The sequence below is a fragment of the Balaenoptera borealis genome, assembly GCF_965194805.1.
Source record: "Balaenoptera borealis genome assembly, chromosome: 1".
Classification (NCBI taxonomy): domain Eukaryota; kingdom Metazoa; phylum Chordata; class Mammalia; order Artiodactyla; family Balaenopteridae; genus Balaenoptera; species Balaenoptera borealis.
The window spans coordinates 63221985-63247020 of NC_138860.1; the positions used below are offsets into that span (position 1 = coordinate 63221985).

General features: G+C 45.5%; 1 protein-coding gene across 1 annotated transcript in view; it reads left to right on the plus strand.

The window, feature by feature from the left end:
• GPA33 (glycoprotein A33) overlaps positions 1 to 23688 on the plus strand; it is a 50452-nt gene extending 26764 nt beyond the window's left edge. Inside the window, exons 4-7 of the mRNA XM_082360999.1 lie at positions 3833 to 3985; positions 17055 to 17174; positions 17897 to 18029; positions 18552 to 23688. Coding sequence (XP_082217125.1) covers positions 3833 to 3985; positions 17055 to 17174; positions 17897 to 18029; positions 18552 to 18690 — 545 coding nt within the window. The 3' untranslated portion in view covers positions 18691 to 23688. The remainder of the gene's footprint in view (positions 1 to 3832; positions 3986 to 17054; positions 17175 to 17896; positions 18030 to 18551) is intronic.
• The last annotated feature ends 1348 nt before the right edge of the window (positions 23689 to 25036 follow it).

The following is a 25036-nucleotide window of genomic DNA, read 5'->3' on the forward strand; positions in this document are numbered from 1 at the left end:
TTTTTCTACCGGCTCCATTGAATCAGGGGAACTACCTATTTGTGGAGGGCTCCTTATGTCAAAATATCTAATGCACAGAAGGTTGTTAGAAAGAAGCCTATTTCTGCTCTGCTGTCCTGTTCTTATTCCCCGGCTACAACAACCTTAGTCCAAACACAAATAAACAAATAGCTGTGTTTGGTGATCCCTTGCCTCTTTAAAAAAATACTAATTTAAAAAAAGAAGAAGAAACAAAAAAAGAAAAACATTCACCTATATCACTGGGTTTTATATTTCTCCATGTTTTCTTCCAGATCCTATCCACATGCTTATTTATGTACGTAACTGAATTTGTAGCTTCACGACTGGCATTTTTCTCTTTTCATTCCACATCACCTAACACTTCCTGCTGTCTTAGCACTTAACTGTTCTTTAAGCTTCATGCCACTCCAGCAAGCAGACGCAGAGTCCCTCTGTCCCTGGACTGGACACTCAGGCTGTTTCCAATTTAAGCTATTATAATTAATGTTGCATCAAACCGTTTTGTGTGCATAGCGGTTAATTTTATTTGCGTTAGCTCCTGGGGGAGATACTACCCAGCCAGGAAAATGAGTAATTTTCTCCTGTTTCTCGTCTGTATTCTGCACTGCTCCGTCACCCACCCCACTCCCATCCCTCCCCTTGCCCTGATTCACCCGCAGCTGTCCCTCACTTTGACCCACCTGGTCCTTCTCGGGCTAATTCTGTCTCCTTCTGGCTTCCCTTAAATAGCTCCCAGTTTCTTCTGACAGCAAGCTGGTTGCGGGGAAGGCAGCGGGAACCCAAACAGGTGTGAATATCCCCATTTCCCCCTCCCCTCTCAGGGCCAGCTGCATTTTAAGAGAGGAATTAGTTAACTCGAAGGGCAAAGGCTACAAATTTAATCCGAGATTATGCAACTCGGTGAAAAGAATGTTTTGCTTTAAAAAAAGATAATTTGGTACTATATGTTAAGAAACCCAGTAAAAATCCTTTTTTTTTTTTAAAGTTTTCTTTCCGAATGGCTTTGCTGCTGGGCTAATTTTAGGCAGAAGGGCTTTAATTATGTGGGTCCACCCACTCGGGCTGCGTGACCTCACAGTAAACTGACGCGAACACGGAGCTTCCGGACCGAGGGGGAGCGCGCGCCCTCTTGGTCACCGCGGGGAAACCACCTGGCCCGGGTACCTGGAACCTGGCGCCGCCGGGCAGGATGGGTCGTCTACCCGGCCTCTGGCGCCCCCTGACGTCTGCGGCGGGAGTCGCAGGCTTTGGAGAGGCCTGGGAACCCACAGGGTCCCCGGCTCCCTCCCGTCACTCCGCCCTCTATAAATATTCAGGTAGTATCTGCATTCTGTTTTGCGAGGTGGGACGCGCCAACTGAGAATCCGAGATCCACAGGAGTCCCCGCGGGTCTCACACCCCCCCGCAGCGGGTGGAAGGGCAGTCTGAACTAGATCTGTCTGATTCAAGGTCCTAGCTGTTCTTGATGGTGGGGACTGAGGAGGGGAGCTTCAGGGAGGGGTCTGAACTGAGCGAGGGCTGGGGGTGCCTAGGATGAGGTGACCCGGGAAGGCAGTTTGGGGGCCGAGGTTAAGGGCCCTGGGAAAGGACCCTGATACATTCCTCCGTTAGGTGGGTCTCTTAGGGGATGGTTGGTCCCTTGTTTGCCATTATCTCTACTGCTGCCTCGGAGTGGATTAAGGGTTTGCTTTTAATAATTTTCCCTCAGTAAATGGTGGCATAAGAAAGCTAGTCTTGGGGCTTCCCTGGTGGTCCAGTGGCTAAGACTCCGCGCTCCCGATGGAGAGGGCCGGGGTTTGATCCCTGGTCGGGGAACTAGATCCCACAGGCCACAACCAAGTTTGCATGCCGGCAACTAGCATGCCGCAACTGAGACCCCGTACAGCCAAATAAATAAATAAATATTAAAAACAAAACAAAAAAACCCACTACCTACTGGCAAATGGCAGCTACTGGTATTAAAAAAAAAAAAAAAAGCTAGTCTTCGGATATGTTCAGCATGGTTTTCTGTGTTTCTCTAGGTGCTCACTTGCCCCAGTCCCTTCTCTCTCCTTTTTGGCTTGTATTACAAAGAAACCCGGTTGTGGAAAGGCTTGGCTACCAGTCATACACATTTAGCATGACTCTGAGTCAACGTGAGACTTCGAAGGTGGTATTATATTTGTGGCCAGCTCTCTTTTTGTGGAATAAAGGCTTAGCTTCCTGGTAAAGGCGTACCTGGAAAACAAAGGTGACAGTTTTGATCGGTGGGGAGGGATATTCCTGTCCCTCTGGAGAGCTCAAGAGATAAAGCTTGGCTTAGCAACCCTGACCTGGTTCGGGTCTCCTCGGAAATGATGCTCACTTTCTCTGTCCCCCAGGTGCCTGCTTGCTGGGTCAGCAGGGAGGACGGGAGGGCAGCTTGTGAGAGTGGCCCGTGGGTAGCAGCCTCTCCCTTCCCAGGCTGCTTCAGTCCTATGGGTCTGGGCCTGGATACCTGAGTCCTGTCCTTGAACCTGGGGCCTTTTAGGTTTAGGGACTGTCCGATTGGGGGTGGCAGTAGGAAATGCCTCTGATTTGCCCCACGCTCACCCCATGCCTGGCTGGCCCTCACTAAGATAGCAGGAGACGTGGGGTACACCCAGCCACCACCGCCAGTGTCAGAGAGGAAACATCATGGGCTGTGGCACTAGAGGGGAGAGATGCATCCTGGGTAGCTTCTCCTGGCAACTCTGGGCCAAACAGAGATTGGAATTCACCCGCCATGCCCAGTGACCATGCACCTGTGCAGTCTAGAGTGTAGAAAGGGCAGCGCTATCTACTGGGGCAAGAAAGCCATCCAAGGGGGCACATAAAGAAAGAAGCAGGGGGGACAAGCCTGCCACTGGGGAATTCCAGTAATAGTCCTCTCTACCGGGTGTCCTCCTCTTCCCACCCTCAAGGACACGACCTGAAGTCCCAGGCATACTCGATGCTTCTTGCCTCAGGGCCTTTGCACAGGCTGCTCCTTCTGCCTGGAGTGCCCTCCCCTCTCTTTCTCTGACCGCCCCCCTCCCCCAATCACGTCTACTATTGACTTTGTGATTGGGTCAGTGTCCCTTGTCACGCCTGTCCTGTCTCAGCATCCTTGCCTCCTGCCTGGTCCTTGTTTGATTACTTGTCTATGGCCCCCACTGGACTCCCTGAACATGAAAACTCACTCACTATGTCATCCCCATGCCCAGCAATGACAGGCATACAGTAGGTGCCCAACAGGTTTTGTAGGACAAACCACTCTACACAGCGGTATTTTAACTAACAGTGCTGAGTGAAAGACCCTGGCTTAAGGTCTTCAGGAATTCTGGGAGATCAGGTTAGGCTTGTGAGTTGAGGGTGGCCAGTTGGTTTTGGTAACCTCCTTTCTGTGGCCTTTCCTTTTCTTGTGTCTGCTCCTTCTGGCCCCTCCATCCTCTCAGCCCTCATTCTCCACCCCGCACATAACCCTGCTGCCACCAGGGGTCTCTCCTATCACCCAGTCACTTGTGGCAATTGCATTTTACCAGCAAAGCACAGGAAGACGGTAATGCTTAAGTGAAGGGAACATTCCTAAGAACTTAGCATTGAAGGGCTTCAGAGAGAGAGGCTTTCACTGAAACCAAGGGTAGGCAAACTACAGCCAAATCCAGGCTTCAGACTGTTTTATATGGCCTGTGACCTAAGAATGGTCTCTACATTTCTCTGCCTGTAAACAAAAAAGGCAGTATGTGTGTTTGTGTGTGTGTTTGGGGTGGGGGGTGGCTATCACGAGGCCCCAACTAATTCATGGCTTCTCTTTGGCTCCTCCCCTACACAGTGCCACCCTCCAAGCCAGACTGCAGCATCGAGGGAGAGACTGTGATTGGGAACAACATCCAGCTGACCTGCCAATCAAAGGAGGGCTCCCCAGCCCCTCAGTACAGCTGGAGAAGTTATGATGTCCTGCACCAGGAGCGTCAAGTCGCACCAGGTAACAGGGTCAGCGAGGAAGGCCAGCCCCCCGCCCCCCCAACCAAGGCTGCCCCTTTCCCTCCACCCTGCATTTGGCACTGCAATATCTTGGACCATCTCACTAAGCAGCATTTTCTCTTAATAGCACCTACCGCATAGGTTGTTTTGAGAAATAATAACGTAGTAAATGTTAACTTGTTTTCTTTATTCCCCATAACTGAATTCTCTTGAGTAAGCAAGTATCAATAACCAGTCGGTGCAAAAGCATTGGGTGGGATTTTAGTTTTGACTATGATTATGTCCTAAAGTATACATTTAAGGCCTCAAGTCTAATTCTATGGCTCCACTTAAGGGTGGGGAATTTCCTATTCCCATCCCCTACCCAGGCAGGTCCATCTCAGACTCCCCTGGGGATCCCCATCCCCCAAACTCACCCCCATTTTATGGTCCCACCCAACTACAGGACCAGGTCTGCTGTAAGGGTCCCACATTATTAGGGAAGGAAATGGTAGGTTCTGCTATGGTTGTCAGGAGACCGGTTTTGTACAGGGCAGCTTGGTATTTGACCTTTTGGTCAGGAAACAAACTGAAAAAAAAAAAAAGAAAGGGAAAAAAAAGAGCTGTATAAACATCCCACTGTCATTACCTTGGAGCCAACTGATGTGGGAAAACCCCGGTGGAATCCCTGGGGCCCTGTGCCCACTGGCTGCTTGGCCAGCTGCGCTCACCACTCCTGAAGATCAAGGAAGACAAGGCCTGGAAGGTCGCATTGGATTAACTTCTGGGAGGACTTTCTGTCCAGTGTGGGTGGAAAGGAAGTGGGAGGTGGAGCTGTGGATGTAGACAACGGTTCTGAGGAGATGGGACAGGAGAGCGAGCCTTGCCGGGTGAATGCACAGACAGGGGCTCTGGGCAAACCAGGGTGAACTTCACCACTCTCCTGTTCATTTGTTTGGGGGCAAAACAAGAACTTCTTAAAAGTAAAAAAGGCATTAGTAGAACCCACTCTATTCAATGTAAAGTAGAAGATGTATTGTGGATTTCAACAAGCTTCTGGTTTTGTTTACATATTTCTGGTTGGCAAGTTTTATTGAATGTGTCAAAACCACGTGGCAGCTCTCCTCTGGCCTGTGAACAGCCCAGGGACTCCAGCAATGGTCGCAGAAGGTCAGCCATGGACACTAGTTGGTCTGACCTTCCAGCAAAGTGGGTACAGGTGGGCCCAAAGCTGAGGATTACAAGGTGGTAAATGCTGCAATAGTTTGTATCCCGTGGTGCTGGAACCCAGAGTATGAATAAAGGGGTCAAAGAAGGTTTCTTCAAGGTGGGGGCACTTGAGCTGGCAGGAGATCATGTTGGTTAGGAGCACGGCGTGGGCTTGAATCCTGGCTCTGCCACTTGTTAGCTGTGTGACCTTGGCAAGTTACTTAGCCTCTCTGTGCCTTCATTTGTACATCTATAAAAAGGGCATGAAACTAGTGTTTACTTCATAGGGATGTTGTGAAGATTAAATAAAAGTACATATAAAGTACTGAGACCAGGGCCTGGTAGAATTATTAGCTGTTATCTGGGCTGGGTCCTCAAGGATGAGTAGGCCAAGCTTGGAGAACAGCACAGGAACCACACATGCAGGAAGGATGGGAGGTACCGCCGTAAGAAAAGCGGCGATGAGAGATCGCGCAGGGCCTGTGCATCAGGCTAGGGAGGCTGGCCTCTGCCCTGTAGGAAACGGGCACCCCACCCACAGCTCTCCTGCCTCCATCAGGAAAGACTCCTCTGCTTGTTAGAAACCAAAGCTTAGTTTTTCAGTGATCCAGAAGAGGAGAAACCTGAGGGCATGAAAGGAGGTTAAAGGGAGATTCACTCAGTTACTTTGGAAAAGATTTATCTTGCCTCTAGATAAGATTTACTCAGAGTCAGAATTGGGACCTGGGAGTGACCCAGAAAAGCATGGTTAATGGTAATGACAACACAAGCTTGCATCTGGATGGTGCTGTGAGGTGGGAGTGGTTCTCAAAGCCTTTGGCTCCGCCCTGCCTCACGGGGCCCTAGAGAGTCTATTGTGTCTTCTTCTTCTGTGGGTCAGTCCAAACGCCTTTCTGACCTTTAAAACATTTTAAAAGTCCACAGTGGGCAATTTGGGGAGCAGAGTTCCTCAACCCTCCTACATCTAAAGACAGAATTCTCAACATTAGAGATTGCTTCCTTTGACTTGGATCAGTGGAGGCAAGCCAGCAGGAAAAAGAACAGGGAATCTGGAATCAGCAAACAAGGATTTGAGTCCTGAATTCTCCACTTCGTAGCTTAAATCACTCACAACCTCTCTGACCCTTAATATCTTCATGTGAAAAACTGGGACTATCATTATACTGCCTTCCCGAAAGGCTATGAAAAGAGTAAGAGGAGATCACATATGTGATAGCTCTGAACTGTCCTCGTCAGCTGAGATTCATGTACTGAAGGAGTAGTAATCTGGATATCAAGGAAGGAGGGAGGGGGGCTGGAGCACTTTAGGGGAGGATGTTGTCAAGGGTGGGCATGGGCCCTGCTCCCAGCAGCCAGGGAAGATCTTGAAGGCAGCCCGAGCTTGTTGACAAAACATGGGATCAGGGGGTGGGGTGGGGGGCAGGAAAGTTAAATCTTGTCAATTTGACATCAGTGTCTCTGGCAGACCAGGGCTTCTCTGGAGGTAAACCTCTCCCCAGCTGGAGCAGAAGGAATGTGGGAGCCCTATTGTCCTGTGCATTTCCCTTCTTGACCACAAGGTGTCGCCACTGCAGCGGAAACATTCATTGTAGCCAGATTTCAGGAACTATTGGGTCCTTTCCAAAAAAGAAAAGGGGCTTGAGAGCTTCAGATCAGAATCAAAGCAGGTCTTGTGGCAATGTGTGTGCACTGGTTAATCCAAAAGTAGCTTCTAATGTCCATTGTTTGTTTTGAGAAACTGGGGCAGGATAGTGCTGACTCTGGCCTAGGATGCCACATGTTCCCACACCCTAAACAAGGCCAGGAGCTCCAAGCTGGGCTCTGATAATTGGGAAGGTCCTGGAGGAGTCTGAGGTCTTCTGCCTTCTATCTGTCTGCAATGTGCTGTGTACATTTAGCACATAGACTGAGTTTCACGTGCTAAAATAGTGGGACTCTGATAAGAGCTATACACCCCTGAAACATGCCAGGGTCATAGATCATTTCCCAGCATGCTCTTGTGTTCCTTTAAGTTGCCTCTTAAAAATATAAAAATCCAATTGGTTTAGAAAATGAGACCATTAATATCGAAACCCCCTGTTGGAGATGCCCAGTGCTCATTAGCACATCAGAAGCTCTAACTCAATGATTTCTAAACTTGCTTTGGTCGTAGACCCCTTTCTCAGTAACATATATTAACATCACATGTAAGCAGTATTCCAGAAAATGCACCAAGGTATGGAATTGCAGGATAGAAGGGGTAGCATTTTATAGAAAATGAGTAGCCAGAGAATAGCATGCTGGGTTTCAAGGGAAGAATCTGAAGAAAGTGTATGTGAAAAAGATTGGAAGGAAATAACCTCAAATCAAAGTGCTGTTATTTACAGCTGGTGATATTACAGATGATTTTTATTTTATTCTCTGCTCTTCATAGAGGCTTTCCCTGACCCTTCAAGTGAGATTAAGATCAAATTGCACTTCCATTTTGAACTCTATAAAACACCCTGTAATCACCATTGTTTCATGTCTGTCTTCTCTTATATACTGGAAACGCCAAGAGGACAGGGACCCTCATCATCTTGTTTTGAGCTGATGTGATGAGCGTATAAACATTGGACTGAATTGAAGTAATAGTTTTATGTCATAAATTCTTGTATAATATGTATATATTTTTGTAATGAGTGTAATGTAATACATGTATAAATTCTTGTAATGAGCATCCAGTACTTTTATAATTTTTTCTTTCCTTTTTAAAAATTTTTATTTTATATTAGAGTATAGTTGATTTACAATGTTGTGTTAGTTTCAGGTGTACAGCAAAGTGATTCAGTTTTACATGTATATATAGCTATTCTTTTTTCAGATTCTTTTCCCATTTAGGTTATTATAGAATATTGAGTAGAGTTCCCTGTGCTATACGGTATGTCCTTGTTGATTATCTATTTTATATACAGTAGTGTGTATATGTCAATCCCAAACTCCCAATTTATCCCTCCCCCTGCCACCTTTCCCCTTTGGTAACCATAAGTGTTTCTAAGTCTGTGAGTCTGTTTCTGTTTTGTAAATAAGTTCATTTGTATCATTTTTTTAGATTCCACTTATAAGTGATATCACATACTATTTGTCTTTACCTGATTTACTTCACCTAGTATGATAATCTCTAGGTTCATCCATGTTACTACGAATGGCATTATTTCATTCTTTTTTATGGCTGAGTAATATTCCATTGTATATATGTACTACATCTTCTTTATCCATTCATCTGTTGATGGACATTTAGGTTGCTTCCATGTCTTGGCTGTTGTAAATAGTGCTGCAATGGACACTGGGGTGCATGTATCTTTTCAAAGTATGGTTTTCTTCAGATACATGCCCAGGAGTGGGATTGCTGGATCATATGGTAGCTCTATTTTCAGTTTTTTAAGGAACCTCCATACTGTTCTCCCTAGTAGCTGTACCAATTTACATTCCCACAAACAGTGTAGGAGGGTTCCCTTTTCTCCACACCCTCTCCAGCATTTATTGTTTATTGACTTTTTGATGCCAGCCATTCTGACTGGAGTGAGGTGATACCTCATTGTAGCTATGATTTGCATTTCTTTGATAATTAGTGACATGGAGCATCTTTTCATGTGCTTTTTGGACATCTGTATGTCTTCTTTGGAGAAATGTCTATTTAGATCTTCTGCCAATTTTTTTGATTGGGTTGTTTGTTTTTTTACATAGAGCTGCATGAGCTGTTTGTATATTTTGGAGATTAATCCCATGTCAGTTGCTTCTTTTGCAAATATTTTCTCCCACTCTGTGGGTTGTCTCTTCATTTTGTTTATGGTTCCCTTTGCTGTGCAAAATCTTTTAAGTTTCATTAGGTCCCATTTATTTATTTTTGGTTTTATTTTCATTACTGTAGGAGGTGGATCCAAAAAGATATTTCTGTGATTTATGTCAAACACAGTTCTGCCTATATTTTCCTCTAAGAGTTTTATAGTGTCCAGTCTTAAATTGAGGTCTTTAATCCATTCTGAGTTTATTTTTGTGTATGGTGTTAGAGAATGTTATGATTTCATTCTTTTACATGTGGCTGTCCAGTTTTCCCAGAACCACTTATTGAAGAGATTGTCTTTTCTCCATTGTATATTCTTGCCTCCTTTGTCATAGATTAATTGACCATAGATGAGTGAGTTTATTTCTGGGCTTTGTGTCCTCTTCCATCGATCTAAAAGTCTGTCTTTGTGCCAGTACCATACTGTTTTGATTACTGTAGCTTTGTAGTCTAAAGTCAGGGAGCCTGATTCCTCCAGCTCTGTTTTTCATTCTGAGGATTGCTTTGGCTATTTGGGGTCTTTTGTGTTTTCATACAAACTTTAAGATTTTTTGTTCTAGATCTGCGAAAAATGCTATTGGTAATTTGATAGGCTTTGCATTGAATCTGTAGATTGCCTTGGGGAGTATAGTTATTTTGACAATATTGATTCTTCCAATCCAGGAACATGGTATATCTTTCTGTTTGTGTCATCTTCAATTTTTTCATCAGTGTCTTATAGTTTTCATAATGCAGGTCTTTTGCCTCCTTAGGTAGGTTTATTCCTAGGTATTTTGTTCTTTTTGATGTAATGGTAAATGGGACTGTTCCTTAATTTCTCTTTTGGATCTTTCATTGTTAGTGTATAGGAATGCAAGAGATTTCTCTGTGTTAATTTTGTACCCTGCAACTTTACCAAATTCATTGATGAGCTCTAGTAATTTTCTGGTAGCATCTTTAGGATTTTCCATGTATAGTATCATGTCATCTGCAAACAGTGACAGTTTTACTTCTTCTTTTCCAATTAGGATTCCTTTTCTTCTCTGATTACCATGGCTTCCAAAACTATGTTGAATAAAAGTGGCAAGAGCAGACATCCTTGTCTTGTTCTTGATCTTAGAGGAAATGATTTCAGCTTTTCACCGTTGAGTATGATGTTAGCTGTGGGTTTATTATATATGGTCTTTATTATGTTGAGGTATGTTTCCTCTATGCCCACTTTCTGGAGAGTTTTTATCATAAATCGGTGTTGAATTTTGTCAAAAGCTTTTTTTGCATCTATTGGGATGATCATATAGTTTTTATTTTTCAATTTGTCAATGTGGAGTATCACACTGACTGATTTGTGGATACTGAAAAATCCTTGCATCCCTGGGATAAATCCCACTTGATCATGGTGTATGATCCTTTTAATGTATTATTGGATTTGGCTTGCTAGTATTTTCTTGAGGATTTTTGCATCTATGATCATCAGTGATATTGGCCTGTAATTTTCTTTTTCTGTGGTATCTTTGACTGGTTTTGGTATCAGGGTGATGGTGGTCTCATAGAATGAGTTTGGGAATATTCCTTCCTCTGCCATTTTTTTTTTTTTTTTAAACCACTTTCCCCTCTCCTTTTTTTTTTTTTTAAAGTATTTATTTATTTATTTATGGCTGTGTTGGGTGGGTCTTCGTTTCTGTGCAAGGGCTTTCTCCAGCTGTGGCAAGCGGGGGCCACTCCTCATTGCAGTGCGTGGGCCTCTCACTATTGCGGCCCCTCTTGTTGCGGAGCACAGGCTCCAGACGCGCAGGCTCAGTAATTGTGGCTCACGGGCCCACTTGCTCCGCGGTATGTGGGATCCTCCCAGACCAGGGCTCAAACCCGCGTCCCCTGCATTGGCAGGCAGACTCCCAACCACTGCGCCACCAGGGAAGCCCCCTCTGCCATTTTTTGGAAGAGTTTCAGAAGGATAGGTGTTAACTCTTCTCTAAATGTTTGATAGAATTCACCTGTGAAGCCCTCTGGTACTGGAATTTTGTTTGTTGAGAGTGTTTTAATCATAGTTTCAATTTCAGTCTTGTGATTGGTCTGTTTATATTTTCTATTTCTTCCTGGTTCAGTCTCGGGAGGTTGTGCTTTTCTAAGAATTTGTCCATTTCTTCCAGGTTGTCCATTTTATTGGCATATAGCTGCTTGTAGTAATCTCTCATGATCCTTTGTATTTCTGCAGTGTCAGTTGTTACTTCTCCTTTTTCATTTCTAATTTTATTGATTTGAGCCCTCTCCCTTTTTTTTCTTGATGAGTCTGGCTAAAGGTTTATCAATTTTGTTTATCTTTTCAAAGAACCAGCTTTTAGTTTCACTTTAGTTTCACTTTTCTATTGTTTTCTTCATCTGTATTTCATTTATTTCTGCTCTGATCTTTATGATTTCTTTCCTTCTACTAAGTTTAGGTTTTTTTCATTCTTCTTTCTCTAGTTGTTTTAGGTGTAAGGTTAGGTGGTTTATTTGAGATTTTTCTTGTTTCCTGAGGTAAGATTGTGTTGCTATAAACTTCTCTCTTAGAACTGCTTTTGCTGTGTCCCATAGGTTTTGAATCATCATGTTTTCATTTTCACTTGTCTCTAAGTATTTTTTATTTCCTCAGTGATCCATTGGCTGTTTAGTAGCATATTGTTTAGCCTCCATGTGTTTCTGTTTTTTACAGTTTTTTTCTTGTAGTTGATTTCTAATCTCGTACTGTTGTGGTCCGAAAAGATGCTTGATATGATTTCAATTTTCTCAAATTTACCGAGGCTGTCTTTGTGGCCCAGCATGTGATCTATCCTGGAGAATGTTCCATGTGCACTTGAGAAGAATGTGTATTCTGTTGCTTTTGGATCAATGCTCTATAAATATCAATTAAGCCTATCTGGTCTAATGTGACATTTGAGGCCTGTGTTTCGTTATTGATTTTCTGTCTGGATGATCTGTCCATTGATGTAAGTGTGATGTTAAAGTCCCCTACTATTATTGTGTTACTGTTGATTTCTCCTTTTACGGCTGTTAACATTTGCCTTATGTATTGAGGTGCTCCTATGTTGGGTGGATATATATTTACAATTATTATAGCTTCTTCTTGGATTGATCCCTTGATCATTATGTAGTGTCCTTCTTTGTCTCTTGTAACAGTCTTTATTTTAAAGTCTATGTTGTCTGATATGAGTATTGCTACTCCAGCTCTCTTTTGATTTCCATTTGCATGGAATATCTTTTTCCATCCCCTCACTTTCAGTCTGTATGTGTCTCTAGATATGAAGTGTGTCTCTTGTAGACAGCATATATATGGGTCTTGTTTTTGTATCCATTCAGCCAGTCTATGTCTTTTGCTTGGAGCATTTAATCCATTTATGTTTAAGGTATTTATCAATATGTATGTTCTCATTGCCATTTTGTTAATTGTTTTGTATTTGTTTTTGTAGGTCTTTTTTTCCCCCTTAGTCTTTTGTTCACTTCTCTTGTGATTTGATAACTCACTTTAGTGTTCTGTTTGGATTCCTATTTCTTTTTTGTGTGTGTATCTATTGTAGATTTTCAGTTTGCAGTTATCAGGAGGTTTTTTTTTTTAATGATTTTTTTTTTTTTTGATGTGGACCATTTCTAAAGCCTTCATTGAATATGTCACAACACTGCATCTATTCTATGCCTTGGCCCTTTGGCCACGAGGCATGTCGGATCCCAGTTCTCCCACCAGGGACCGAACCCACACCCCTCACATTGGAAGGCAAAGTCCCAACCACTGGACCACCAGGGAAGTCCCTATCATGAGGTTTTGATATAGCAGACTATACATATACAAGATTGTTTTAAGTTGCTGGTCTTTTGATTTCAAATGCATTTCCAATATCCTGCATTTGTACTCTTCTCTTCTCATGATTAGTGGTTTTGATATCATATTTGTGTATGGATGATTTCCTACCTTTAATGTATGTTTACCTTTACTGGTGAGTTTTTCCATTTGTAATTTTCTTGTTTCTAGTTATGGTCTTTTCTTTTCTGCCCAGGGAAGTTCCTTTAGCTTTGTTGTAAACCTGGTTTGGTGATGCTGAATTCTCTTAGCTTTTGCTTGTCTGTAAGGCTTTTGATTTCTCCGTCGAATCTGAACAAGAGCCTTGCTGGGTAGAGTATTCTTGTTTGTAGGTTTTCCCCTTTCATCACTTTAAATATATTATGCCACTCCCTTCTGGCCTGCGGAGTTTTGGCTGAAAAATCAGCTGAAAACCTTATGGAGATTCCCTTGTATGTTACCTGTTGCTCTTCCCTTGTTGCTTTTAATATTTTCTCTTTGTCTTTAATTTTTGTCAGTTTGATTAATATGTGTCTTGACATGTTCCTTCTTGGGTTTTGTCAGTCACTGTTAGACTGAGGAACAAGTCCTGAGAGCGGGTGAGGGGATTAAGAAGAGACGGGGTCAGGAGGGTGGTGTACAAGCACACACACACTTTATTTCCCATCAGAACTCTTTTTATAGATTGCAGTAGGCAATACATGTTTTTGTTAAAATCACAAGACAGAATCATCAGACAGTATTTCCTTAATGTTGAAGTTATAGTACAAAACATTCTGCGAACCAGAATATAAACATGCATGAGAACAGACTGTGATTACCAAAATATGCCAAGGACAAACTATAGTTAGAGAAACCGCAAGCAACCTCACGGTCCAAGACTCATATCTTCTCTAATAACTCTTTCGGGTCCTGTCAGGAATTAAGCAGGACTTTGCCATGCTTTAAGCTGCAAGGACTGTGTCAGCTTGCAGCTGGTTCCCGACAGGGTTTATCCTGTATGGGACTCTCTGCACTTCCTGGACTTGGTTGACTGTTTCCTTTCCCATTTTAGGGTAGTTTTCAGCTATTATCTCTTCAAATAGTTTTTATGGCCCTTTCTCTCTCTCTTCTCCTTCTGGGACCCCTCTAATGCAAATGTTGGTGTTTCTAATGTTGTCCCAGAGGTCTCTTAAACTGTCCTCATTTCTTTTCATTCTTTTTTCTTTATTCTGTTCCATGGCAGAGATTTCCACCATTCTGTCTTCCAGCTCACTTATCCATTCTTCTGCCTTAATTATTCTGTTATTAATTCCTTCTAGTGTATTTTTCATTTCAGTTATTGCATTATTCATGTCTGTTTGTTTGTTCTGTATATCTTCTAGCTCTTTGTTAATCATTTCTTGTATCTTCTTCGTCTGTACCTCCATTCTTTTTCTGAGATCTTGGATTGTCTTTACTCTCATTACTCTAAATTCTTCTTCAGGTAGACCTCCTATTTCTACTTTACTTAATTGTTCTGGGGTTTTATCTTGCTACTTCATCTGAAACATATTCCTTTGCCATTTCCATTCCCTAGGCTGCGTGGTTGTAGTTCCTTTTGCTTCCAGTGTCTGCCCCCTGGTGGGTGAGGATGTTCTAGAGGTTTGTGCAGGCTTCCTGGTGGGAGAGACTGGTTCCTGCCCACTGGTGAGTGGAACTGTGTCTTGTCCCTCTGGTGAGCAAGGCTGTGTCAAAGGGTGTGTTTAGAGGTTGCTGTGGGCTCAGGAAGATTTTAGGAAGCCTGTGTGCTGATGGGTGGGGCTGTGTGACTGCCCTGTTGGTTGTTTGGTCTGAGGCGTCCCAGCACTGGAGCCTACATGCTGTTGGGTGGGACTGGGTCTTGGTGACAAAATGGCGACCTCCAGGAGAGCTCATACCAATGAGTACTCCCCAGTACCTCTGCCACCAGTGCTTGTCCCCACAGTGAGCCATTTCCACCCCCCACTTTCCCAGGAGACATCCCCCCCGCCCCCCATCAAGACCAGCAGGTATGTCTGGTCAAGGCTCCTATGAAATCACTGCTTTTTCCCTGGGTCCCAGTTCACACGAGACCTGTGCGCACTCTCCAAAAGTGGCATTTCTATTTTCCCCAGTCCTATGGAGTTCCTGCAATCAAACCCCACTGGCCTTCAAAGCCAAGTGCTCTGGGGCCTCCTCCTCCTGATGCCAGACCCCCAGGCTGGAAAGCATGATGTGGGGCTCAGAACTCACTCCTGTGGGAGAACCTCATCTTGTTGTGGCTTCTTCTTTGTCTATGGTTGTAGAATATCTTTTTTGGTAAGTTCCAGTCTTTTTTGTTGATGGTTATTCAGCAGTTAGTTGTGATTTCGGTGTTTTTGTGAGAGAAGTTGAGCTCAAGTCCTTCTACTCTCCCATCTTGTCTCCAACCAGAAGCCCAATTTCTTTCATACCATAGCTGTGGATATGTGGATAAGCACACCTTTGGGTGTGTCTTCTCAGACCAGTTCCCATAAAATGTGAGTCTGTACTTGGCAGTTCCACAGGCTCAGCAGTGTAAGATAGGTTTGTTGGTCGCCCCATCAAATATGGAATTTTGTTCACGAAGTTTCTTGGTTAGGGAGCCCTCATCCTGAAAATAAATGGTGTGTTTCTGTACGATGCTAGCCTTTAAAATCACACAGCTTGTTCCTGCAGGTGGTGCTGCAGGACACCTGGATCCACGTCCTCCTCTGTGGTGTGCTTTTGGCGACCACAACAGGGCACTTACTCATAAACTGTGTTTCTTCTTCATCTATGATCTGGAAGGTTCTGGAAGGCTCTTCTCCTTATCACCCTCTCTGTTCTGTTTTCTATAATTTTTTTAAAGTAAGTTGTCAACTTCTCCAGGGAGTTCTAGACCTAAAATGGAATTTTTGTTACTGTTTTGTCATTTCTTAATTTTGTGACCTTGGGCAAGTCACTTGACTTCTCTAAGCCTCCAGTTACCGCTATGATATTGGAGATAGAAATATTTGTTCCATCTACCATACAAGATTGTTGGAAGAATCAGAGGACATTGTATTTGAGGAAGCACGTCCAGATGAGAAAAATCCACACCGAGATACAATCTTGCAACAGAGTGGAATTGGGCAGGGAAAGGACTGGACACCAGGCGAACTGGCAAGAGGTTAAGCTGGAGTGATTTCCAGGGCCAGATCTGTAATGTCACATCCATATTAAGAAGCCTGGACTTGTTATTGAAGATGATGGGCTGCCTCTGAAATGTCTGACAGGGCAGTGGCTGGATCCTATTTTCAGTTTAGAACATCTCCTCTGGATGAAGTGTAACCACCTGGTGATAGTGGGGTAGGCAGGCGCTGCAGCAAATTAGAGGACAAAGGTCTCTAACTCTTCTCTTCAAACAGCAGTTATGACAGAGCATCTTTGAGAACAGGACATAAAAATTTGTCTAAGCATAAAGCTCTCCATTTCAAGGTGAAGAAATCCATAAGATCATAGATTTAGCAGGAAGGTTTCTCATGAGGACATCTGGACCATTGCCTTGAATTCAGGAGAATCAGGTGCTTTCCCTCCCACTTCCAGATGAGGCAGCTATGGCTCACAGAAGTTAAATGGCTTACTTAGTGGTGGAAGAGGAAGAGGAAGAGTCTAGACTGACAGCCTGCCTCCTCCCTGCCTCACCACACACACACACAGACACACACACACACCCATACAAATACCACATACACTCACACACACCACTCATGGCAGAGAAATCCAGAGGTCAGAGTTCTTGAAGTTCTAAAGCCTTCTTTCACATGAGTCCAAGCTAAGGAATTCTGTTTCTGAAGATTATAAAAGTGGTTATAATTATATGGTCTAATTAGAAGGCATTTCCACGCAATGTGTAATGTATATTATGTTTCCTGAAGACTTACTATACATCAGGCATTTGGTTGTGGGTTTGTATTTGTTAGTACTTCATTTTATGTTCACAACTACTCTGTGAGGCAGGCACTATTATTATTTTATTTATAAATAAAGAAACAGGTTCAATGAAGCTAAGTTCCTTGCCCAAGGTCACAAAGTTAATAAGTGGCAGAACTAGGCTTCAAACCCAGGGTGCCTGCCTGAATTCTAAGCACTTCAGAATTGTGCAGCCTGCCTGGTTTAATCTTCCTGCAGCCCTAGAGGTAGATATTTTCTCCATATTACAGATGAGGCTTGGACACGTTCAGTGGCAGTGCTTGTATCTGCCTAGGATTTCGCTAGCCGTTTCGCTCTACTCTGGTGGCCCGTCTCCTCAGCCTGACTCTTCTTCCTTCCCAGTCACAGGACAGATCTTCTCTCTGAAGAACATCTCCACAGAAATGTCGGGTTACTACATCTGCACCTCCAGCAATGATGTAGGGACGGAGTCCTGCAACATCACTGTGGCTGTCAGACCTCGTAAGAGCAGTCTGGGGAGGAAGGGAGGACGAATGCCAGAGGTGACTGGCTGGTGGTCCAGAGTCAGCTGACAGGGACCAACATGGAGGTGAACTGGGCAGCCTCTTTGGGGTCTCCCATTGGCAGGGTGGCTGAGGTGACGGCCAGATGATCCTGTCCCAGGCTCCCCTCATCTGGAGGCCAGTCCAGTTCCCTAGGTTCTTTGGAAATAGTGCCTAAGACTGGCTTCTGGAGACCTGCTTAGTCCTGCCTGCCCTTAGGGTCGCTCAGGGGGCAAGGGGGAAGTGCCCAGACTGGGCTGCCACAGAGTCAGGACCCCATCCTTTTGGGTGGGATACCCTGATGATCTTGGGGATGAACTAGAGTAGGAGCTGGCATGACTGACACCCGAGGACTTTTTTGGAGCCTGTTGGCTCCAAATCTGTTGGCCATCTGTCCTTGTCAACGCTTCCATCCTGAAGAGTATCCCCCTTGTCTGGTCACATTCCCACGAGGCTGTGACTTTCATGGAAGCTACCAGCAGCAGGCAGCGCGGCCACCTGGGCTGGGAAGAGGACTGGGGCCGCTCAGAGCCCGGGAGGGACCGCCTCCCGCCTCCCAGACGCCTGCTGCTGTGCTTCGTCATCCCCGGCGTGCTCACCACCCGGAGCCTCGGCTCGTGTTGGGGGCTCGCGCTGGGGACCGGGGTTGGGGCTCAGGACGTGCGGCTCTGTTTCTCGCAGCCTCCATGAATGTGGCCCTGTACGCGGGCATCGCGGGGGGCGTGGCCGCGGCGCTCATCATCATCGGCATCGTCGTCTACTGCTGCTGCCGCCGGGAGACCGGCAAGGCTGAGGATGCGGAGGTCACGCGGCCGTGAGTGTCGGGGGTGGGCAGCCTGTTGGCAAGGGTCTCGGCACATTGGGAAGATGCACCCCAGCTCCTCACAGCCTGTTCCACTCATAACACCCCAGGGGGCAGCTGGGAACAGGAAAAAATAACTTTTATCAGCCCCGTATTATAGCTGAGGAAAGAGTAAGTGATTCACCCAAATCCTGAAGTGGCACTGCAGTCCGGAACTTGACTGCAAGGCCCGTAGTTCTCCAGTCTCTGATCTCAGGGTGGGGCTTCCGGTGGGTGCCCAGGGCCGGGGTAGGGGGGTGCGGAGGCTTCGTAACGGGCCGCTCCCTGCTCCCCTCGCAGAACCAGCCTGTTCCCATAAGGCCCTCAGCTCAAGTCCGTGCCTCCCTGCTTCCGCTCTGAGCCCAGTGTCCCTTTGCCGCTGGACGGGCGGCGATGGGGCATCTGATGGCTGTCGCATGGGGCGCACTAGGCCCAGCTCCCTCAGGTCTGAGTGAGTGAGGGCAAACCCTTCCCCTCTGTCCTCACCGCCTGCAGGAATCGGGCGGGCTACCAGGAGCCGCCAGAGCAGCTGACAGAGCTTTCCAGAAGACAGGAAGAGGAGGGCGAGGATGACTACAGGAATGAAGACCAGAGGGGCCCCAGCCGAGAGCCCCTTGACCAGGCTGGCCGATGACCAGGGCCTGCTGCAGGATGGGGTCAGGGGGAGCATTAGGGGGTCATGCCCCTGCCTCCATGCCTCCCCTCTCCTTTCCAAGCCCCACTTTCCTGACCCTCCGTCCCAGTCATTGATGGGATGCTTCTTCCCCCATGTCGGCTGCTGGAGGACTTGGCTTGGCCTGGACAAGATCTCACTTGTGACTGAGCTTGTCAAGGGCCCTCACCTTCGAAGCTGCCCTCGCACTGCTACGCCCGGCCCAGGGCCCCACCCTCACCCTGGACCAGGCGGCAGCCTCCACCTCCCCAAGGTGCTCCTGCTGCATGGGGGCGACACCAGCCTCGGGAGAGCCGGAGTGGTCCTCTCCACCTGTGGGCCTAGCACCCAGGGCAACGACTCCTGGCAGAGGTTTTGTGCACAATACATTTTTGTTGAATGAATGAAAGAATAAATGAGTATGTAAAGGAGTCCCTTCATTCATGCAACTTTGGTGCTTTGGACCCACGTTGGCCTGGCCTCAAGCTCCCTTTCCAGCCGCATCTCCCGCAGCTTTCCTGAACTTTCCAGATGCTCCCTGCAAGGGCCACCCCAGCTCCCACTGCACACTCCCTCATGGGGCTTTGCTTTCTCTGTTTGGCTGGGAATGCCTACGCAGCTCCCATCTCTGCCTGTCAAATCCTACCTGTGCCTCCAGGCCCATCTCAGATCCCAGCGAATTCTAATCTCCCACACAGATGGGGACAGTCTTGTTACTCTGTCCCACGCCCATCACGGGCCACATGGCACAGGTGTCTGAGCATGTCTCTCCCCCTGTGTTACAGTGTGAGCTCCAGGGGGCAGGACATGGGCCTCACTCCCTCTGCTTTCCCCAGAGCCCTCGCAGCCGGCAGCCCTCCTAGCGGGTTCTCAATCCAGCTTAACTGAGGAAACTACTTTGGCAGGTTGGGCCTTCCGCTCTCTGGTCTCCCTGATGGGATTGTGGACACAAAAGATGACTCCCACCCAAACCGACTTGCTAGTTTCATGATTTAAGTGGGAGATAATTTAAATGAACACACACCCATGTGAGCACACACACAGGAGCTACTTTGCAGCTGGTCCTGGATTCTCAGATCATAGTGATTCCTCTCAAGACCAGACTAACTGACATGTCCGCCTCTGTTTCCTGATACCTAACCCCTGCCCTGACCTTGCCCGTTCCTGACTTGGCTGGGCTGCCGGCTCTGCTTTGCTGGCTGGGCTGTCCTGCTGCCCCTTCCACAGCCTCTCCTCTGTTGGTCGATTATTTCTTCTGCTCCTAAGAGCTCAGGCAGTGTCCTGGCTGCTTGGGTCTTGTGACCCAGTGGCCGGTCTCACCCAAATGCAATTTACTAGTAAGTAAACACTGTCGTTTTTTCCTGGATGATTAGAAAAGCAATTCTGTAAATCTGTTGTCCATCTGTGATTTTTAAAAATATATTTTTTATATATTTTGTTAAATTCTTTGCTTCATAAAGAATGCCGTCAGTAATAATAAAATTGTCAGTGGAGATTCTTATTTCTTTTTTAAGGTGGGTTTTATTCATACCAAGGTAGAGCTTATGTCTCGTGGGCTTATGTCGACCAACCGTGGGCCTCTTGGGCTTCCTAGGAGAGGTGAGGTGAGGTGACGGAGTCGAGCGAGAGGAATAGAGGGTCAGATCCTGTGGGTCCCATCGACTGTGGCCACTGTAGGGTCAGGCAGTGTCGCTAGTGGTTGCTGGGGACGGGACAGAGCCTGTCTGTTTGTGGAAGAACATGCCGAGTGCCTGCAGTGTCAGGAAGAGCATGCGGGCCTGGGAGTCAGTGCATATGCTTCAAGGAAGATGGTGGGGGAGGCCCCTGCCAGTTATACCCCAAATAGCGCCCCTCCTGAGCGAGGGGAGGAAGCAGCGCCACCTCCACCCCGCTCCAGCTGTCAGGGACCTGGTGACTCTCCCCCAAGCAGCTTGGCCCACAGTCGGCTCTCAGCTCTGCCACCCTCTCCTGCCATATGTTCAAGGTCCTCTCCTCCATGTTCTTCCCGTGGTGCCCTATGCTCCCCCCATCCCAGCATCTGTCCCACGGTACTGTCATAACCACAGTCTGTGTCTGCCTAAGCCTGTGAGATTCATGAGAATAGGAACTGAATCTTACTCATGGCCTGGCACGTGTTGACACAAAACTTGATACCTGTTTTTTGAGTGAATAAAGTTTTGTGTCACTGTATCCTGCCCAAGGCCATCTCCTAGTCCTCTAGATACTTTGGGTGCCTTCCAGCCCTCCTGGTGCAAGATTCTACACACATATTCTTGAGGTAGCTGTGGAAGGGAGGCACCCACCTCCCCCCGTCCTGGCCTGGCTCACCTCTGTGCCTCTGGAAGGGCTCTGAAGGTTCACCCACCTTAGCTCCAGGCTTAGGCAAGAAAACGAGGGAAATCGGGACCAGCTGCATTCACTCAGCTACAAATATTTTGTGAGCACCTACTATGTGCCAAGCACAGTGCTGGCTGCTGGGGATATAAAGGTCACTATGACATCACTACTCAGGAGGAGCTACATTCCAATGGAGGTGACAGATAGGAACATGATCATGTGAAATGGAGAAGATGCCACAAGAATGCAGTGGCAGGGGGCTGGAGTAACTCAGCCGGAGGGGTTCAGGAAAGCTTCAAGGAGGAGGTGATGTGTGGGCTGCCTCTTGAAGGAAAACGAGGAGTTTCACAAGTGGAATGGGGGTGGTACTGACCCTTCTGCCCTCTGTTTCAGGTCTCTCTTACTTGGGTCTCAAATCACGTTATCAGTTGGTGACACTACACTCTCCTGCTGAATTTATTTCAATCCAGAAGCTCAATGAGAATCAGATTATTACAGGTTCTCTTACAGTCAACATTAGCCCAACAGTACAGCCTCCTTCCCAATTCAGGGTTTCCAGCTGACAGTTCAAAGACTTAATGGTGTTTGAGAAGAGAGTCCAAGGCTACCATTGGCTGAGGGAAGATTGTTTGCTAGACACTTGTTAAGCACTTGAGACAGTTTTTCATGCAATCCTCACTTGTACTTTCAAATATTAAGGCATATGGCAAGGTCAGGCATGCATATCATTACCAAAAGAAGGACTCTGGCTTCCCACAGAGGTCCCTGCCAGGCAATATGTACCTTGGTAAATTAGCCGCAGTTCAGGGTCTTGTTCTTAAGTTGCTTTTGTGCACGCTGACAGGGCATTGGCTTTCAAAGGCAGAGTCACATTAACCAACCTCACAGAGCCTGATGTACAATACTAATAGCAAGCACTTAGATAGCAGGTGCTCTGAGCCAGCCACTGTTTCAAGCATTTTCCATATAACATCTCATAATCCTCACCACAACTCTATAAGTCCTATTATTGTGCCCATATTACAGATGAGGAAGCTGAGGTACAGTGAATTTTAGCATTTGGGATAAACACAGAGTGTCAGTTTGCTATTTACAGTTGTCAGGTAGAATGGACTTCTGTCCACCTGACCCAGGCATTCTCACCCTGCGGGCACCATGTCCTCAGCTGCTTACTGGGCATGGAATCATAACAAGGGAAGTTGGTTGTCTTCAAGGAGCCCTCATCCTCTGTAGCAGTGTGTACAAACAATCATGTCATCTGTGGGTTCTCTGAAACCTTCTCTGGCCTTGACCCTATTCCTGGAGGTTCTGGTTTAGGGCCCTGGGCATCTGCAGAGGTGATGCCTGGTCCTTACTGGGAAGTGCAGTTCCCAGGAAAGGCCTCTTCATGGGCACTTGGCTATTGGTTATTGAGTTTGCTCACCGAGATTACCTCTCCTGTGGCCAGTTTCCAGAAAAGCTTGTCTACTGTCTCTATTTTATGGATGAGGAAACTGAGGCTCAGGGAGATAATGTCATCCGAGTTAACATAGCAAGTCAGTATCAGGGTAAGGATTAGATTCAGTTCTGTCTGATTCTGAAGACCACACTCTTCCCATTGACCATATTTCCTCTTGACCCCACGTGTATGTACAGGATGACGGAATGGGGAAAAAGTGGGAGTGGAGACAGAGTTAGGGGGTTTTGTTAGTTTGTTTTAAATTTGGCAGTTACCTACTATAATACAGGTATTTCAGATATAACGTTATATGTGCATTTCTAAAAAAACCTTGCATTCTGCAAAATCACAAGCTAAAAATAATAGGGCTTAAAAGAAAATTAGTATTAGAAGCAGACCAATAAAGCTTTGTAACCTGATCACTTTTATTTTGTTTATTTTTAAAAATTAATTATTTAATTAATTAATTTAATTTATTTGGCTATGCTGGGTCTTAGTTGCGGCATGAGCGATCTTCGTTGCTGCATGCGGGATCTTTAGTAGCGGCTTGCGGGATCTTTAGATGCAGCATGCAAACTCTTAGTTGTGGCATGTGGGATCTAGTTCCCTGACCAGGGATCAAACCTGGGCCCGCTGCATTGCCAACGCAGAATCTTAGCAACTGGACCACCCAGGAAGTCCCCTGATCACTTTTAAACATTAACAATCCTAGTGAAAATACAAGTGGTGTTAAGTCCACGCTGTTAGTACCAAGTTTCATAGTTATCAACCTCAAACCCTCAAGCCCCGTGGGTATTCATTTCTGTAGAGACCTGCTCATCAAAATTTAAAAATGATCCAGGCAGCCTCACCATAGAGTTGCTGGGGGGGTTTCTCTTTTAAAAATTTGATTTTTATCACATGTGTTGGTTTTAGGCTATGTGCATATCTTTATACCTGAGTTTTCTTGTTAGTACAGTTGAACCTTGAACAACATGGGTTTGAATTGCACAGGTCCACTTGTATGCAGTTTTTTTTCAATAAGTGTATTGGAAAATTTTTTGGAGATCTGCAACAATTTGAAAAACTCGCAGACAAACCGCATAGCCTAGAAATATGAAAAAAAATTAAGAAAAAGATAGGTATATCATGAATGCATAAAGTATATGTAAAAATTAAGAAAAAGATAGGTATATCATGAATGCATAAAGTATATGCAAAACTTATGCTCACAAACACAAACCATACATGGTGCCATACCCAGTAGAGGGAAATTTAAACAAGTGTAAAGATACAGTATTAAATCATAATGGCATAAAATTAACTATGGTACATACTGTACTAACGTATATAATCTCATAGCCACCTCCTGTTGCTATTGTGATGAGCGAGTGTCCACCACGCTGTGTGATGCTGATCAGCTAATCAGCATGTGAGCAGTTTATCTCTCCAGGAAATTGCGTGTCACAGTAAAAAGTGATCTCAAGGTTCTTGTGTATTTTCCATCGTGTTTAGTGCAATACCATAGACCTTGAATAACACCACGGGACCCATACAAAGTGTCACTAGTGATGCTGGAAGTGCTCCCAAGAAGCAGAGAAAAGTCATGACATTACAAGAAAATGTTAAATGGCTTGATAGGTACCATAGCTTGAGGTCTGCAGCTGCGGTTGCCCACCATTTCAAGATAATAAATCCAGCATAAGGACCATTGTAAAAAAAGAAAAGGAAATTCATGAAGTCATTGTTGCAGCTACTCCAGCAGTCTCGAAAACCTTGCACTTTTTGCAAAACACCTTTTAATCTAGTATTGAAAGTGCAGCGTTTGTGTGTGTGCAGGATTGCTATCAGAAAGGCAATACCTGTAGACTCTAATGTGATTCGACAAAAAGTGAAGTCATTATGTGATAACTTAAAGCAAAAGGAAGGTGAAGGGTCTAAAGCTGGAGAATTTAAAACCAACAAAGGATGGTTTATAACTTTAGAAAGAGGTGTGGCTTAAAAAATATCAAGATAAGAGGAGAAGCAGCTTCTGCTGACCAAGAGGAAGCAGACGAGTTCCCAGATGCCATTAAGAAAATCACTGAGGAGAAAAGAAATCTACCTGAACAGGTTTTTAATGCAGATGGAACTGCCCTGTTCTGCAAAAAAAATTCCACAAAGGACATTTATTAGAAGAAAAACAAGTATCAGGATTTAAAGCAGAAAGGGATAGGCTAACTCTACTATTTTGTGCAAGTGTAGTGGGATTTACGATCAGGACTGCCCTTACCTATAAAGCTGCTAACCCCCCAACCTTGACAGGAAAATATAAACACCAGCTGCCAGTCTTTTGGCTGTACAAGAAGAAGAGCTGGACAATAAGAACACTTTTTCTGGATTGGTTCCTTCGATGCTTTGTCCCTGAAATCATGAAGTACCTTGCCAGTAAGGGACTGCCTTTGAAAGTTCTTTGGATATTGGACAATGCCCCTGGTCACCCAGAACCTCATGATTTCAACACAAGGCATCGAAGTGCTCTATGGAAATGATTGCCAATGCTATGGAAGAGAACCCCAGTAGGGAGAACATCAT